The sequence below is a fragment of the Lepus europaeus genome, chromosome X (genome assembly GCF_033115175.1).
Source record: "Lepus europaeus isolate LE1 chromosome X, mLepTim1.pri, whole genome shotgun sequence".
NCBI lineage: Eukaryota > Metazoa > Chordata > Mammalia > Lagomorpha > Leporidae > Lepus > Lepus europaeus.
Genome location: NC_084850.1, coordinates 103,384,182 through 103,399,409, shown reverse-complemented (window position 1 = coordinate 103,399,409; position 15,228 = coordinate 103,384,182). Strand labels below are relative to the sequence as shown.

The following is a 15,228-nucleotide window of genomic DNA, read 5'->3' as shown; positions in this document are numbered from 1 at the left end:
AGAACAATGAGAACATGTTCCTCCTGTATTCCTCCTTTCCATCCCTTCATTGGCCACCCTTTCCTGCTCTCCGCCTGGCTTTCTCAGTGGTGCAGTTGGAGGAACCACAATAAGCATGGCAAGCTACCCACTGGTGGGGCCCACCCACTGACATCTTCCTGAGTAGGCCATTTGACCTTCGCATCTCATTTGGGGAACTAGGGCCTCAGGAAATCCTTAGACAAACTGATTTCCTTTTGTCTAAATTAAAGCAATAGGGGAGAAAACAGAGACCTTAGAAGCTGCAATCTATTCTTAACCTCTTTTGCAAAACAGCTTGCTTGGGCTAAGAAAATAAGCAGCGTCTGTTCTGAGCTCTTGCTCTTAAGTATTAGGCTTGGTTGAAGAAATGGCCACGTGGAAAGGAGGAGTGGATTAACGAAACAAGTTTCCCCTTAATATTTCTGAGTTGCTTCTTCAGTTATATGAGAAGTGAACAACCTGCTGGACTCACACAAATAGTTGGGGACTGTGGTACAACTGACAAAAATCATGAAAAAGGAAATGCTTACCTCTTACCAAACTCACTCTAGGGTTTGTACATTTTTGCAGAACATTGGGTGACGGCATGGCCATTCAGGTCTAACAGCAAAATAGATCATTTTAAAAAATATTTATTTATTTATTTATTTATTTATTTATTTGAAAGTCAGAGTTACACAGAGAGAGGAGAAGAGAGTGAGAGAGAGAGAGAGAGAGAGAGAGAGAGAGGTCTTCTGTCTGATGGTTCACTCCCCAATTGGCCACAACTGCTGGAGCTGAGCTGCACCAATCTGAAGCCAGTAGCTTCTTCCAGATCTCCCAGGTGGGTGCAGGGGTCCAAGGACTTGGGCCATCTTCCACTGCTTTCCCAGGCTATAACAGAGAGCTGGACCTGAAGAGGGGCAGCTGGGACTAGAACCGGCACCCATCTGGGATGCCGGCGCTTCAGGCCAGGGCATTAACCCACTGTGCCACAGAGCTGACCAGCCAAATAGATCTTCACGTGCATCCATAGAAGCATGTGTGAGGTTATTTAAACAGGCCTGCGGTTGTCATTGTTATCTGAGGTAGGATTCAGTCAGCTGCACACAGCTGGACAGAGCATATGCACATGAAGAGCTGGGGTGGGCACTCTTCTGTCCCTTTTTTTTGGTCATATTTCATTGCCCTTATTTTCCACATGCCTTCAGACACTCCCTCAGATACACTCAGTCTCTGGCCTCAAGCCCTGCTCCACCCCCTCCCCCCACTTTCATTCTTTTTTTTTTTTTTTAACATTTGTTTTATTTATTTGAAAGAGTTACAGAGAGAGGAGAGGCAGAGAGAGAGAGGTCTTCTATCTGCTAGTTCACTCCCCAGTTGGCTACAACGGCCGGAGCTGGGCTGATCCAAAGCCAGGAGCCAGGAGCTTCTCCCAGGTCTCCCACGCGGGTGCAGGGGCCCAAGGACTTGGGCCATCTTCCACTGCTTTCCCAGGCCAAAGCAGAGAGCTGGTTTGGAAGAGGAGCAGCCAGGACTAGAACCGGCGCCCATATGGGATGCTGGCACTATAGGTGGAGGATTAACCTACTGTGGCACAGTGCCAGCCCCTATTCTCCTCCTCAAAGCCTTCAATCATCCATCCTAGTACTATGCCTTTAAAACAAATTCAACTATTTGTTTCAGGCACTGAGACTGTTTACACGCAGTGGATGAATCCTTGATATTTTGAATGCAAATGAATTTTCCAGCCTCACTTCACTTCTTCCTTAGAATTCATAAGCATTTTTTTAAAAATCAATTTTGGGGGCCGGTGCTGTGGCCTAGAGGTAAGGCTGCTGCTTGCAGTGCATCCCACAGTGGTGCCGGTTCGACTCCCGGCTGCTCCACTTCTGATCCAGCTCTCACCTATGGCCTGAGAAAGCAGTAGAAGATGGCCCAAGTCCTTGGGCCCCTGCACCCACGTGGGAGACCGGGAGGAGGCTCCTGACTCCTGGGTTCGGATCAGTGCAGCTCCGGCTGTTGCAGCCATCTGGGGTGAACCAGCGGGTGGAAGACCTCTCTCTCTCTCTCTCTCTCTCTCTCTCTCTCTCTCTCTCTCTCTGCCTCTTCTCTCTGTGTAACTCTTTCAAATAAATAAATATATCTCTAAAAAAAGGACAATTTTGGAAAATCCTCAGCTATCATATTTTAAAATAGTTTCTATAATGTTAATTTTTTTGTCTGAGACAAATTAAATACAAATAATCTTTTTTTTTTTTTTTTGACAGGCAGAGTTAGACAGTGAGAGAGAGAGACAGAGAGAAAGGTCTTCCTTTTGCCGTTGGTTCACCCTCCAATGGCCGCTGCGGTTGGCGCTGCGCCAATCCGAAGCCAGGAGCCAGGTGCTTCTCCTGGTCTCCCATGTGGGTGTAGGGCCCAAACACTTGAGCCATCCTCCACTGCCCTCCCGGGCCACAGCAGAAAGCTGGACTGGAAGAGGAGCAAGCGGGATAGAATCCGGCGCCCCGACCGGGACTAGAACCCGGTGTGCTGGCGCCGCAGGCGGAGGATTAGCGAAGTGAACTGCGGCGCCGGCCTCTTTTTTTTTTTTTTGATAACTAACAACATCTATTCATTGGACAGTTCCAGGTTTTTTTCTAATAATGTACAACCCATTGCTCTGTGCAGGTGTTTGTAGCATCTTGGCAGCCACGGCAGAAGAAAAGGGAAAGGCAGGCACACATAAGGACAAGCATAGGTTAGAAAAAAACGTGCTATGAACATTTTTAATTTTTTTATTTTTTGGTTAGAGAAAAGCTTCATAATCAACAGCCCACTTCTAAGTAAAGTAGGCTAGAAAAACTTGTTTTTAATGTAGCTTTTATGTATATCTTCTCATTTCATATAGAGTTCACCGAGGTAAATGTGATGTCATTACTACTGTCCACTTGCAGAACAACCTAAAAGTAAAACTGTTATCAAGGAGAAAAGTCTTAACAAGAAGCTCAAGAAAGACGGCTTCGGAGGTAAGGCGGAGCCCGGCCTCTAAGCGGACAGTCTAGTAGAAGCAGATGGTGTGCAGGAAGGCCCTGCTGCTCTTCTTCTCCAACGCCTGGATCAGTTCCTCCATCTCGTTCTCCATGTCCTCGGCGTGCTGCAGACTCTGGCAGAGCTCACAGATGAGGAACGCCCCTAATGTGGCCTCTTCGTAGCTGTCCTGGATGTCCACGTTGATCACGTGTACCGGCTGGCAGGTCTCCTGTTCTCGAGAGGTGAGACAGTCCACCACCTGGTCGTAGACTCTCTCTTCACAAGTGACGATCAGATCGAATGTATCCTTGCAGCTCTGGAACCTTTCTGGATGCGGCTTGATTCTCCTATTTCTGTCCAACATATGTAGAATTCCATTCTGTGTATAGAGGATCTTGTCTTTCCTAACAAGATCGTTATACATCTCCTCATACGTGGTTTTGAAATCATAAATATTTGGCTTGTCAATTGCCGGCCCTGGAAGTTTCACCTGAGCGCCCGTCCCGAAAGACCGGACGTTGAAACCTCGTTTGCTGAGGACCCTGTGCGCCTCCATGCTTCGGTTCTGATTATTTGAACACACCACAGCTACGCGCAGCGGCACTGACGACATGGCAGCAGCCTCAACGCCCGCGATTCTGACGCAGCTGTGGTGTGCGGCAGCGAGGAAAATGGCGGCGACAGCAGGAGAAACCCAGCGGCACACAAGGGGCCACGTCGGCGCTGTAGTACGTGAGGACGCAGTGCGTGCGTCCGCCAATGGGACCACTCAACTGCAAGGCTGAAGTGAGGCCCCGCCTCTTGCACTCGCTGGTTTCTGGATCAGCGCTCCACAGTTGGCCGGGGCGGCTGTTGCAAGGCACTTCCAGGATCTGTCACTGGTACCTCTGGTGCCAGTATTTCACATCGCAACCCGAGGTAAGATCTTACTGAGTCCTTTAAGTCATGTTATTCTCCCTTGGATGTTTTCTATCTTTATTTCTAGAACTCCATGTTTTGGGGCTGGTGCTGTGGGATATGGGGTAAAGACGCCACCTACAGGCGCCGGCATCCCATATGGGCGCCATACCTTACAGCGCCGGTTTGGGTCCTGGCTGCTCCATTTCCGATCCAGCTTTCTGCTATGGAAAGCAGTAGAAGATGGCCCAAGTCCTTGGGCCCCTGTACCTATGTGGGAGACCTGGAAGAAGCTCCTGGCTTCAGATGGGACCAACTCCGGCCATTGTGGCCATCTGCGGAGTGAACCAGCTGATGGAAGACCACCTCCCCCACCCCCACCCCCACACCTCTGCCTCTCAAATAAATAAATAAATACATAAATAAACTCCATGTTTCAGGCTGGATATTTTTCTACCTAACTTTAAATTAAATCAACCTTCATCTCTTGTCCAGTCTGCAGTTAAACCTGCTCACCAAGTATTTAATTTCTCAATTTTAGAGTCTCCCATGTGGGTACAGAGGCTCAAACACTTGGGCCGTCTTCTACTGCTTTCCCAGGCCACATCTGAGAGCTGGATTGGAAGAGGAGCAGTCAAGACTAAAACCGGCGCCCATATGGGATGCTGACACTGCAGGCAGAGGATTACACACAGCGCCACAGTGCCGGTCCCTCAGTGACATGTTTTTAACAAGTGAAGAAAATCATCTAGTGTTGAAAGAGAGCCAATTCTTTTTTTGCCCCCAAAGAATCCTTTTATTTAATGAGTACACATTTCCTAAGTACAACTTTGGGAATATAGTGATTTTTCCCAGCCTACACACCCTCCTGACCCCACTCCCACCCCACCTCACCTCTTCCTCTCTCTTCCATTCCCTGTCCCATTCTCCATTAAGATTCATTTTCAATTAACTTTGTACACAGAAGACCAACTCTATACTAGTAAAGATTTCAACAATTTGCACACACACACACACATACACACACACAACTGTTTGAAAACAAATTTTACAGTTAATTCTCATAATATAACTCATTGAGGACAGAGGTCCTGCATGGGAAGTTAGTGCACAGGAACTCCTGTTGTTAATTTAACAATTAACACTCTTATGTATGACGTCAGTGACCACCAGAGGCTCTTGACATGAGCTACCACGGCTATGGAAACCTCCTGAGTCCACAGTCTCTGTCAGTATTTAGACAAGGCCATAAACAAAGTAGAAGTTCTCTCCTCCCTTTAGAGAAAAGTACATCTTTCTTTGATGACCGATTCTTTCCGCTGAGATCTCACTGACAGAGAACCTTCATGTAGGACATTTTTTTTGACACAGTGTCTTGGCTTTCTATGCCTGAAATGCTCTCATGGGCCTTTTTTTTTTTTTAAGAATTATTTATCTGATAGGCAGAGGCAGAGAGAGCGAGCGAGAGAGGTCTTTCATCTGTTGGTTCACTCTCCAGATGGCCCCAACAGTCGGAGCTGCGCTGATCCGAAGCCAGAAGCAAGGAGCCTCCTCCGGGTCTCCCACACGGGTGCAGGGGCCCAAGGACTTGAGCCATCTTCTACTGCTTTCCTAGGCCACAGGTGAGAGCTGGATTGGAAGTGGAGCAGCTGGGACTCTAATTGGCACCCATATGGGATGCCAACACTGCAGGTGGCAGCTTTATCCACTATGCCACATTGCTGGACCCTCTCATGGGCTTTTCAGCCAGACCAGAATGCCTTAAGGGCCGATTCTGATGTCAGAGTGAGAGCCAATTCTTGATATTGGAAATTTTGCATCACAATTTAATTGTTTAATTCTTACCAGGCATCCTTGTTCTCAGTGGAAAACCTCGACCTTTGTTCCTGAAGGAATATGATGTGGTTGTGAGGTATATTTCTAAGTAATTTTGTTTCAGCAAATCACTTTAAAAAATAAACTGTACTTCTTTTGAAAGAGAAAGAGATTTGGTTCACTCCCCAAATACCCACAACAGCCAGGGTTGAGCCTGGCTGAAGGCAGGTGCTAAGGGCTCCATCCAGGTCTCCTATACAGGTAGCAGGGAACAAAAGCCCTTGGTCAATCACTTGCTGGCTCCCAGCATGCACATTAGAGGGAAGCTGGATTGGCAGTGAAGGCAGGACTTGATCTGAAAAGGGATGTGGGGATCCCAAATGGCAGCCTAACTCTGCACTACAATGCCTGCCCTGAGGAAGTCAGTTAGAGATATGGGAGCTGGTGATTTGTACAGCAGTTAAAACATCACTTAAAACACCTGCATCCTATATAGGAGTGTCTGGTTGAAGTCTCAGCTCCTCTCTTTAGCTTCCTGCTAATTGTGCACCTTGGGAGGGAGCAGATGATGGCTCAAATATTTATTTGTGTCCCTGTCCCCTGTGTAGGAGACTTTGCTTGAGTTCTTGGCTCCTGACTTCACCCTGGCCCAGCCCTGGTTGTGAGCATTTGGAGAGTGAACAAGTCCTTGGGAGGCCTCTCTCACTCTCTTTTTCCCCCTCTATCTGCTTTTTAAGTAAAATGAAAATAAATTGTTAACAGTATTGCTGTAAACATGGTGGTATAGGCATCTCTTTGATACACCATATCCATATTTTTTGGATATATGCCTAACAGTGATATTGTTGGAGAATATGGTGTGTCTATTTCTAGTTTTTTAAGAAATCACCACACTGTTTTCCACAGTGGTTGCACTAATTAACATTCCCACTAACAGTGTATAAGAGTATCCCTTTCCCTACATCCTCGCCAACATTTGCTGCTCTCTGTGTTTTGGATAGCAGCCATTCTGACAGGGGTGAACTGATAGCTCATTGTGGTTTGGATTTGCATTTCCCCAACAGCTACTGACACACTTTTTTTTTATGTACTTGTTGGTCATTTGTAATTCTCCTTTTGAGTACTGTCTTATTCAGGTCCTTTGCTCATTTCTTAACTGAAACAGTAATTTTTTTTATTTTTGAATTTTCTGAGTTGTTGATGTATTCTGGATATTAATCATTCATCAGATAACTAGCTTGCAAATATTTTCTCCCATTCTGTTGGATGTCTCTTCACTCTTATTGATTGTTTTCTTTGCTATGCAGAAGTTTCTGAGTTTGATATAATCCCATTTGTCTAGTTTTGCTTTTGTTACCTGTGCTTTGGTAGGCTTATCCAAGAAGTCATCATCTACATTAGCATTGTGTTTCCCCTACATTTTCTTCTAGCATTTTCATTGCCTCAGGCCTTAAATTTAAGTCTCTGATTCATCTTGAGTTGATTTTTTTTATGTGGTAACAGATAGGGATCTATTTTCATTCTTCTGCATATATACAGCTATTGTCTTTTTACTTTTTATTTGTTGAACTATTTAGTGGAGCATTGAGTTTTGTGCTATAATGTAAATTAAAAATATGTTATCCCCCAAATAAAAATAAATAAATAAATAAAATTTAAAAAGAAAAACTATTGTAATGTTAATGATGTAGAAAATTTAAATAGTGATGTGATTGTAGAATAAAAAGAATAGTAGTCTTTGCCTAAATAAGCTATCTGTGAAACAGATGTGGCAAGCAGTAGCTGGTTCATTACAGAAGATCATGCTGATAAAGATCTGAATCTGGCTGTCTTAATGCAGTTGGAAATATTTATAGATGCATAGGGATTCCTGTTCAAACTAGTGCTCGTTTGGTTCAAACTTTACCTCTCGTACCTCTATCACAAGCCAGTTGGGTAGAGTTCATTATGTGCTGAAATCTTGTAACATTGTCCAGCACTAGCAAAGCAGACATAGATTTTACTCTTGGTGGCCCACGAACTGGCACCATCCTAGTTTCTGTTAAAAAGAAACTCTCCAGACAACATGAGAAGGCAGTGTAGCCTAGTTCTTGGGAGAGGACCTTAACTTCAATGAAGTTGGTGGCCATAGGGTCTGTCTTTTGGAGTATGTTATTACCACTCTGTTGTCCTTTTCTGACTCAACCTCTGATCCCAGGCCCCTAGGAACCATTGCCCTTTCGCATCTTTCATCTCATTCCTCCACATCTCCAGGCAGCATGCGAGTTTTCTGATCTAGTCTGGTGTTATTTCTCATGTTTTGGATTTGTTTCTGGATTCCTGTCTATGTCCCTCACAGTGTAAGATACTGAAAATTCCATAAAGGATTAAAAAATAATTACAAATTTGTTTTTTAATTTTTAATTAATTTTTAACAGATTCAATATGGTTTATAGATACGGTTCTAAGAGTATAATGGCATTTTCTTCCTCTCATCCTCCTTTCTCCCCCTTTCTCCCTCAAAGCATCAGAGAAATAGTCTTTTTATTGGCATTATTTGTGATGAAGATACATTGTTATCTTAACTCTCTTCTCAGATTCTCCTGTGACCAACTTCCCCTGACAGGCAGATTTTTAAAAAACAAAATCATGGTTGAAACGATACATGTCCAGTGACACAGTTGGGTTTTCTTCACAATCTTCATTGAGAGGGAAGCACTGTTATTGCTAATTTAGAGATGACAAACTGGAGGCTTAAAGAGATTAAGCGACTTTGCCAACAATCACACCCATAGAGAGCTGCAACTTGACTCTCATTGTTGTGAATTAAAGCACAGTTCTTTATCAGGGTTCTGTGCCATCTCCCAGGAGGGCCTCATTGTTCATAGTCTCAGTTTCTAAAGCTTCAATCTGCTCATGTCTTCTGCCTAAACTCTCTCCATGTCTCCCAATAGGCCTAGGAGAAAGTAGCATCCTTCTGGGTCCTGCTTTTTCGTTCTAATTACCATGGTTGCATGGCAAATAGCTCCAAAACACAGTGGCATAAAACAACCATTTATTATGTTTAGGGATTTTGTGGATCAGAAATTCAGGAAGGACACAGAAAAGGCTTGTTTTTCTTGTTGTTTAACAAATACCAAGTGTGCTTACATGACAAGGACTGTGATAGATGAGGGGCTATTGAAATGAACAAGCTGGGGCTTGCATTGTGGCACAGCAGGTTAAGCTGCTGCCTACGACTCCAGCATCCCATATGGGTCCCAGTTTGCATCCTGGCTGATCCACTTCCCATCCAGTGCCCTGCTAATTCTCCTGGGAAAGCAGTGGAAGACAGCCCAAGTATTTGGGCCCCTGCACTCACGTGGGAGACCCAGATGAAGCTCCTGGCTCCTGGCTTTGGACTGGCCCAACCCTGGCTGAGTCAAGCTGTTGTGGTCATTTGGAGAGTGAACCATTGGATAAAAGAGATCTCTCCTTGTGACTCTGCCTTTCAAAATAAATAAATATTTAAAAAGAAAAAAAATTAACAAAATTTTGTCATAAAAATGCACAGCTAGAGAAATTAACTGTGAAATAAATGATCACAAGAGTTACACTCTACCTAGGTACAGCTAACTTGGACTCCCCTACCTGGGACAGACTGGTGAGTGTGATCAGCTCAAGTTTCACTTTCTTTGAGCCATGGATCCCTCATGCTAGTTCAGGCACCTTTTTTTTTTAAAAAAAAAGATTTACTTGAAGGTCAGAATTACACACAGAGAGAAGGAGAGGCAGAGAGAGAGGTCTTCCACCAACTGGTTCACTCCCCAGTTGGCTGCAATGGCCAGAGCTGTGCTGATCCAAAGCCAGGAGCCAGGAGCTTCCTCCAAGTCTCCCACATGGGTGCAGGGACCCAAGGACTGGGGCCATCTTCTACTGCTTTCCCAGGAGTTCGGGCACCTTTATCCATGCCAACATAAACCATTGTGTCACAGTACTTTTTTTTTTTTAAATATATTTGTGGGACAGTTTGATTACCATTTCTCTCCCATACAGGACCATGGAATTCATAGAGTCCTCTTGAATTTTGAGGCAGTCTTAGTGATTTACTTATAATGAAGGCATGCAGTAGAACTGACTATATGTGACTTAAGGGGTTAGGTTGTCAAAATGTCTTCCTGGCTCTCTCTCTAGTGATACACGCTTTGGGAACTCACTTTCTGCAATGCTAAAAGAATCACATTGAGGAGAGAGAGAGAGAGAGAGAGAGAGAGAGAGAGAGGGAGAGAGAGACCCAACATCAACCATCAGAAGGGTGAGTAACAGTTGTGCCAACTCATGTCCACACCCAGCAACCAGCCAAATGGAGACTCCTAACTCTGGGAGAACTAACAGGGGGCTGGATGCTTGTGATTTTGAGAGGTTTGTGTGCCGGGACTGTGAAAAAGACTGAGACTGTGTGGGAGGACTCTTGGTATGGCTGGGACTTTAGGCAGTCACTATGGGAGATTCCACGTGCTCAGGACTTCCTGATTAGCTGGTGAGGGACATTGCTGGGGAATCTGAGCTTACACTGAGGACTGCACAGATCCTTTGTGTGGTCCTTGGGGCAGAGCGAACAAATATTAGACCTGCTGGGGCTAGTACTCAGGCACTGGTCTCCTTTGAGGAGAGGAGCTCAGCTGAACAGAATAAACCTACCTTCTGATAAAAAAAGAGGAGATTTACTATGCCAAACCTGGGTGTGTCACCTTAGACACACCCTTTGCCCTGGAGAACTGAACAGAGTTCCCTGGCCACACCCACCACAGGCCTCTAGATATTCACTGAAAGCAGACACTCCACTTATCTACAGAGCAATAGAAAAAGATAAAAACTGCCACAGAGAAAATACAAAGAAACCAACCAGTATCTCCACAGAATAACAAATGCACCAATTCAAGAAATAAGAATAAGGAAGAAAATATGATGCCCCCAAAAGAACACAGCACTTCAATACTATATTGTGAAGATGATGAGATTGAAGAAATGCCAGAAATGGAATTAAAAAATTGATCAGAAGATTACATAGAAGTAATCAGAAGCAGATGCACAATCTACTGAAATCTGTATATGACATGAAAGAAAATATTGAGATCTTAAAGAGAAATCAAAATGAAATGCCGAATTCAATAGAACAAATAAAAATGTATTGGAAAGCCTTAACAACAGAATCAGTGAAGCCGAAGAAAGAATATCCGACTTAGAAGACAAAGCACAGGAAAGTATAAAGTGAGACCAAACACAAGAAGAAGAAATTAGATGGGTGAGTGAGAAAGCCTTAGATGATTCCTGCCCCAAGCTTTCAAAGTACCTTAGCTGATGCTTAGTGGAGCAGAAAAATCGCACTTTGGGAGAGAAGAGTTACATTTGAAATGGCTTTCCTTCTATTTGAGTATGTGGGAGAAATAACCAACATTTCCATTTTGGCACACTTTTAGCAAGGGTGCTATCTAGTTATGGCTTTCCAGAATATCTGAAGGAGAAATGTCTGCTCTCTTTCTGTTTGAACTGACCTTAGCACAAAAGGCAAATTTTCTCTTTCATGTTTTCAGTCCTTCCTTTCTGTATTTCTGATATAATTTTAAAGCATGACCCCAATGTTCTCTGACACTTCTACAACGTAAAGGCAAATCTCTATCCCTTCCCCTTGAATCTGGGCTTTGTGACTGCTTGACCAGTTGACTGTGATGGAAGTGATGGCATGCTAGTTTCTTTGCCCAGGCCTTAAGAAATTGGCAGTTTCCAAGTCTTGTTCCTTGAGATGATCACTCTCATATCTGAGACACCATGCTATCAGGAAGCCCAAGCCAAACCATGGAGAGGTTAACATGGAAAGGAACCAATAGCCAGGACCAACTTGCCCACTATGTGAGTGAGTCATCCTGCAAGTAGATTCACTGGCCTAGGTTGAGCTATCCTAACTGGGATCACATGGAGGCGAGAAACTCTGTACTGAACCCTGCTCACATTTCTGATTTGTAAACAAATAGTTATTGTCCTTTGAGCCATTAAGTCTCATAGTAGTTTTGAATACAGCAAGAGATAACCAGAACCTCTTCTTTGAATCCTCCTCTCCCCTTCTTCTCCCTCCCTGTTAATTTTATTTACTTTTCTCAAAATCTATCACACAGCCAACACACTCTCTACCGCTAGAGAAAGTATATGCTCAATTTTGTTGTTCTTATAAGATGATGAATAAGAACAACAGGGACTCTAGCTGATTAATTTCTGAATGGACTGAGTAGCACAGTGAATTTTAAACTGAATTGGATAGCTTGAGTTCAGTCAATCAGTTTTCTGTTATTTTATGTAAAAGGTATTTGTCCCACTCCCCAGATGTACTGAATCAGATGGTCTAGAGTCAGGTCTGTAAAGCTCCATCTTTAGAAAGCCTCCCAGGTAATTTTTATGCTTACCAAAGATTAAACACTTTGCTACAGTGATTATTCAAAATCCCATTGAAATAAGATTATTGTGATATTTAAATTAAAATAGGCTGTAAATGACAAAAAAGCATTTAATGTGGAATCTGGCATATTATAAGAGGTCAACAAATGTCAGCTGCTACTATCATTATTTTTATCATTTTTAAAGATTATCTTTTTAAAAAATTTATATTATTTATTTGAAAGGCAGAGTCACAGATATATATATATATATATATATATAGAGAGAGAGAGAGAGAGAGAGAGAGAGAGAGAGAAACTGAAAGAGAGAGATCTTCCATCCACTGGTTCACTTCCCAAATGATCACAACAGCTAGTGCTGGGCCAGAGTAAAGTTGGGAACCAAGAACTTCTTCCAGGTATCCCAGATGGCTTTTGTGGGCATCTGTTTAGGGGGAAAATATTCACATCAGGGTATTAAACCACAAATAGGCAAAATGCTTAAAGAATGAGCTACTTTAACATTCGAATTTATTAATTAACTTAGGGTCAACAACATCACATTTCCTTTTCAACTCTTATCAAAAAGAAAGACTCTCTAGAGTGCTCTGTCTTAATCAGAGCGGCGTAGTGAATAGTCTGAATCAGCGTGAATTAACTTCTCTGTGCCTCCGTTTTCTCATCTTTTTTTTTTTTAAAGGGATGATAATACTAGCTCCAAAGATTGTGAAAAATTTGTTATAGATGAAAGTGTGCAGAATCATTTCTTTTTTAAAAAGATTTATTTATTTATTTTAAAGTCAGAGTTACACAGAGAGAGAGGAGAGGCAGAGAGAGAGAGAGAATGAGAGAGAGAGAGAGAGAGAGAGAGAGAGCTTCCATCTGCAGATTCACTTTCCAATTGGCTGCAATGGCTGGAGCTGCACTGATCCGAATCCAGGAGCCAGGAGCTTCTTCCAGGTCTCCCACGTGGATGCAGGGGCCCAAGGACTTGGGCCATCTTCTACTGCTTTCCCAGGCCATAGCAGAGAGCTGGATTGGAAGAGGAGCAGCCAGGTCTCTAACTGGCACCCACATGGTGCCGCAGGTGGAGGATTAACCTACTGCGCCATGGTGCTGACCCCACAGTGGTACTTTTATAGGGTAGGGGTTGGTGCCCTGATATTCAGATGAGCCAGAATTTGGGTGTGGGGTTTGAGTATTACTCACTTCAGTGTCCCTTTTCTGAGAATCTCAGAAGTGTCCTGGCATCTCCACATGGTTCTGCAGCACACACGTGGTCTTCATTATGCATGATGGCAAATGAGGCTCAGGTATATGGTGGGGAATGGGTATGTCAAACCTGCAGTCATGTTGGATTGGCACAGAAGGGAATGGTGTTTGGGCACTGTGGGGCTACGGCACAGATTCTGCTTGCAGGCTTTCAGTTCCTCTTCATTCACTAGTTTTTCACCTGCCCACTTCAGTACCTGCTAGCTATTTTATTATTATTGCCAAGTATTATTCTTTGTAAAGAAAGCACATCATAGGCAACCTTTTTATTGGTACAGGTCTATGACAAAAGAAGAAACTAGAAGTATGGAAATAAAGCCTGGGTCAGGAGGGTGAGATCAAGATCTTTTTTGTTTACCCCTGAATCTTCAGAATCTTGTATCCTGCCTGCTCTGGTACATGATTAGTCTTCAGTAAACTTCTATTGAATAATGATAATTCCTAAAAGATGAATACTTACTGATTATTAATTTTTCTTTTTGTATTTTGAATTTCTGCTTAGAGTTTGAATGTGGCAAGATTGTTCTTTAATTGACTGTGGTTAATCAGATTCTGTGTCATTAAGTGTGCCTACTTTCTTTTTATAGGTATGTAGAGCAAAGATATTCTGTTTGATTTTCTCTCCCAGTTTTATTAAGGCATGGTTTATAATTTTTTAAGATATATATTGCAATGAACATATATGTTTAGAGTGTACAGCATGTTTTGATGTGTGCATACATTGTGAAATAATTAAATCAAGCTCATTAATGTATCTGCCACCTCAGATATTTATAATTCTTCATTTCCTGTTAGAGGGTTTTAATGGAGAAAAAGAATACATAAATGGATCCAGAAACCAAGAAAGAAGGTGAAAGAAACCTCTGCAATATTTTGTAGTCTGTGGCTTTTGACTTATCTTTTTTTTTAAGATTTATTTTATTTATTTGAAAGACAGAGTTACAGAGAGAGGCAGAGACAGAGAGAGAGGCCTTCCATCTGCTGGTTCACTCCCCAGATGGCCGCAACGGCCGGAGCTGTGCTGATCCGAAGCCAGGAGCCAGGAGCCTCTTCTGGGTCTCCAACGTGGGCACAGGGTCCCAAGGACTGGGGCCATCTTCCACAGCTTTCCCAGGCTACAGAAGAGAGCTGGGTCAGAAGTGGAGCAGCCGGGACTAGAACCAGCGCCCATATGGGATGCCGCCACCTCAGGCCAGGGCGTTAACCTGCTGCGCCATAGCGCCAGGCCCCTGACTTATGTTTAAAATGTATTTAAATGATAAAAAAAATAAGATCTCAACTAACCAGAGTATAAATACAGGGACTAAATCTAAAAAAGATAATTACCTCCTACCCCTATCTCCTACCTGGGAGAAAGTGTAGACATGTCATTGCAACACTTACAACTCAATGTTTCACTGTGTTGCTGAACCCAGACTCGGTGTTTGGTATTGTATCATTGAACTAAATATCAAACTTGATCACAAGATTGGATCACTTGGTGTTGAAAGCCCATGTGACTTTATTCCCTATCAGCCAAATATGGACATTTTCTATATGTCCATTTTTCTTAAGAGTGAGTTTATCAAACTAAAGATTCAATGGAAATGAATAGCTATGAGTGATACGTTTCTAGAGCTTTTGACAGGAGTGGGAGTTTCCATCCTGTTCATCTGCGATGCTCCAGATCAGGAATATATTTATTCTGCTTCATTTTCCTTGGTGCATTCATTGGGGGGAAGATGCTTCTGCAGTGTTTATTTAGAAAGCTGCAGGGTGGATTCAAACGAATCAAAAAATGTCACTGCTGTGTCCCGGCTCACAGTGGGGCTGCCTTCTGTCTCCTTTCCCCTTTAGTACCACCTTG

The 15,228-nt window shown here is 43.3% G+C and overlaps 1 protein-coding gene across 1 annotated transcript; it reads right to left on the bottom strand.

Annotated features, from left to right (window-relative positions):
- Positions 1 to 3,040: 3,040 nt before the first annotated feature.
- Positions 3,041 to 3,625, bottom strand: LOC133753543 (RNA polymerase II subunit A C-terminal domain phosphatase SSU72-like). The gene has a single exon (XM_062184239.1). The coding sequence runs from the start codon at positions 3,623 to 3,625 to the stop codon at positions 3,041 to 3,043; it is 585 nt and encodes a 194-aa protein (XP_062040223.1).
- Positions 3,626 to 15,228: the final 11,603 nt, after the last annotated feature.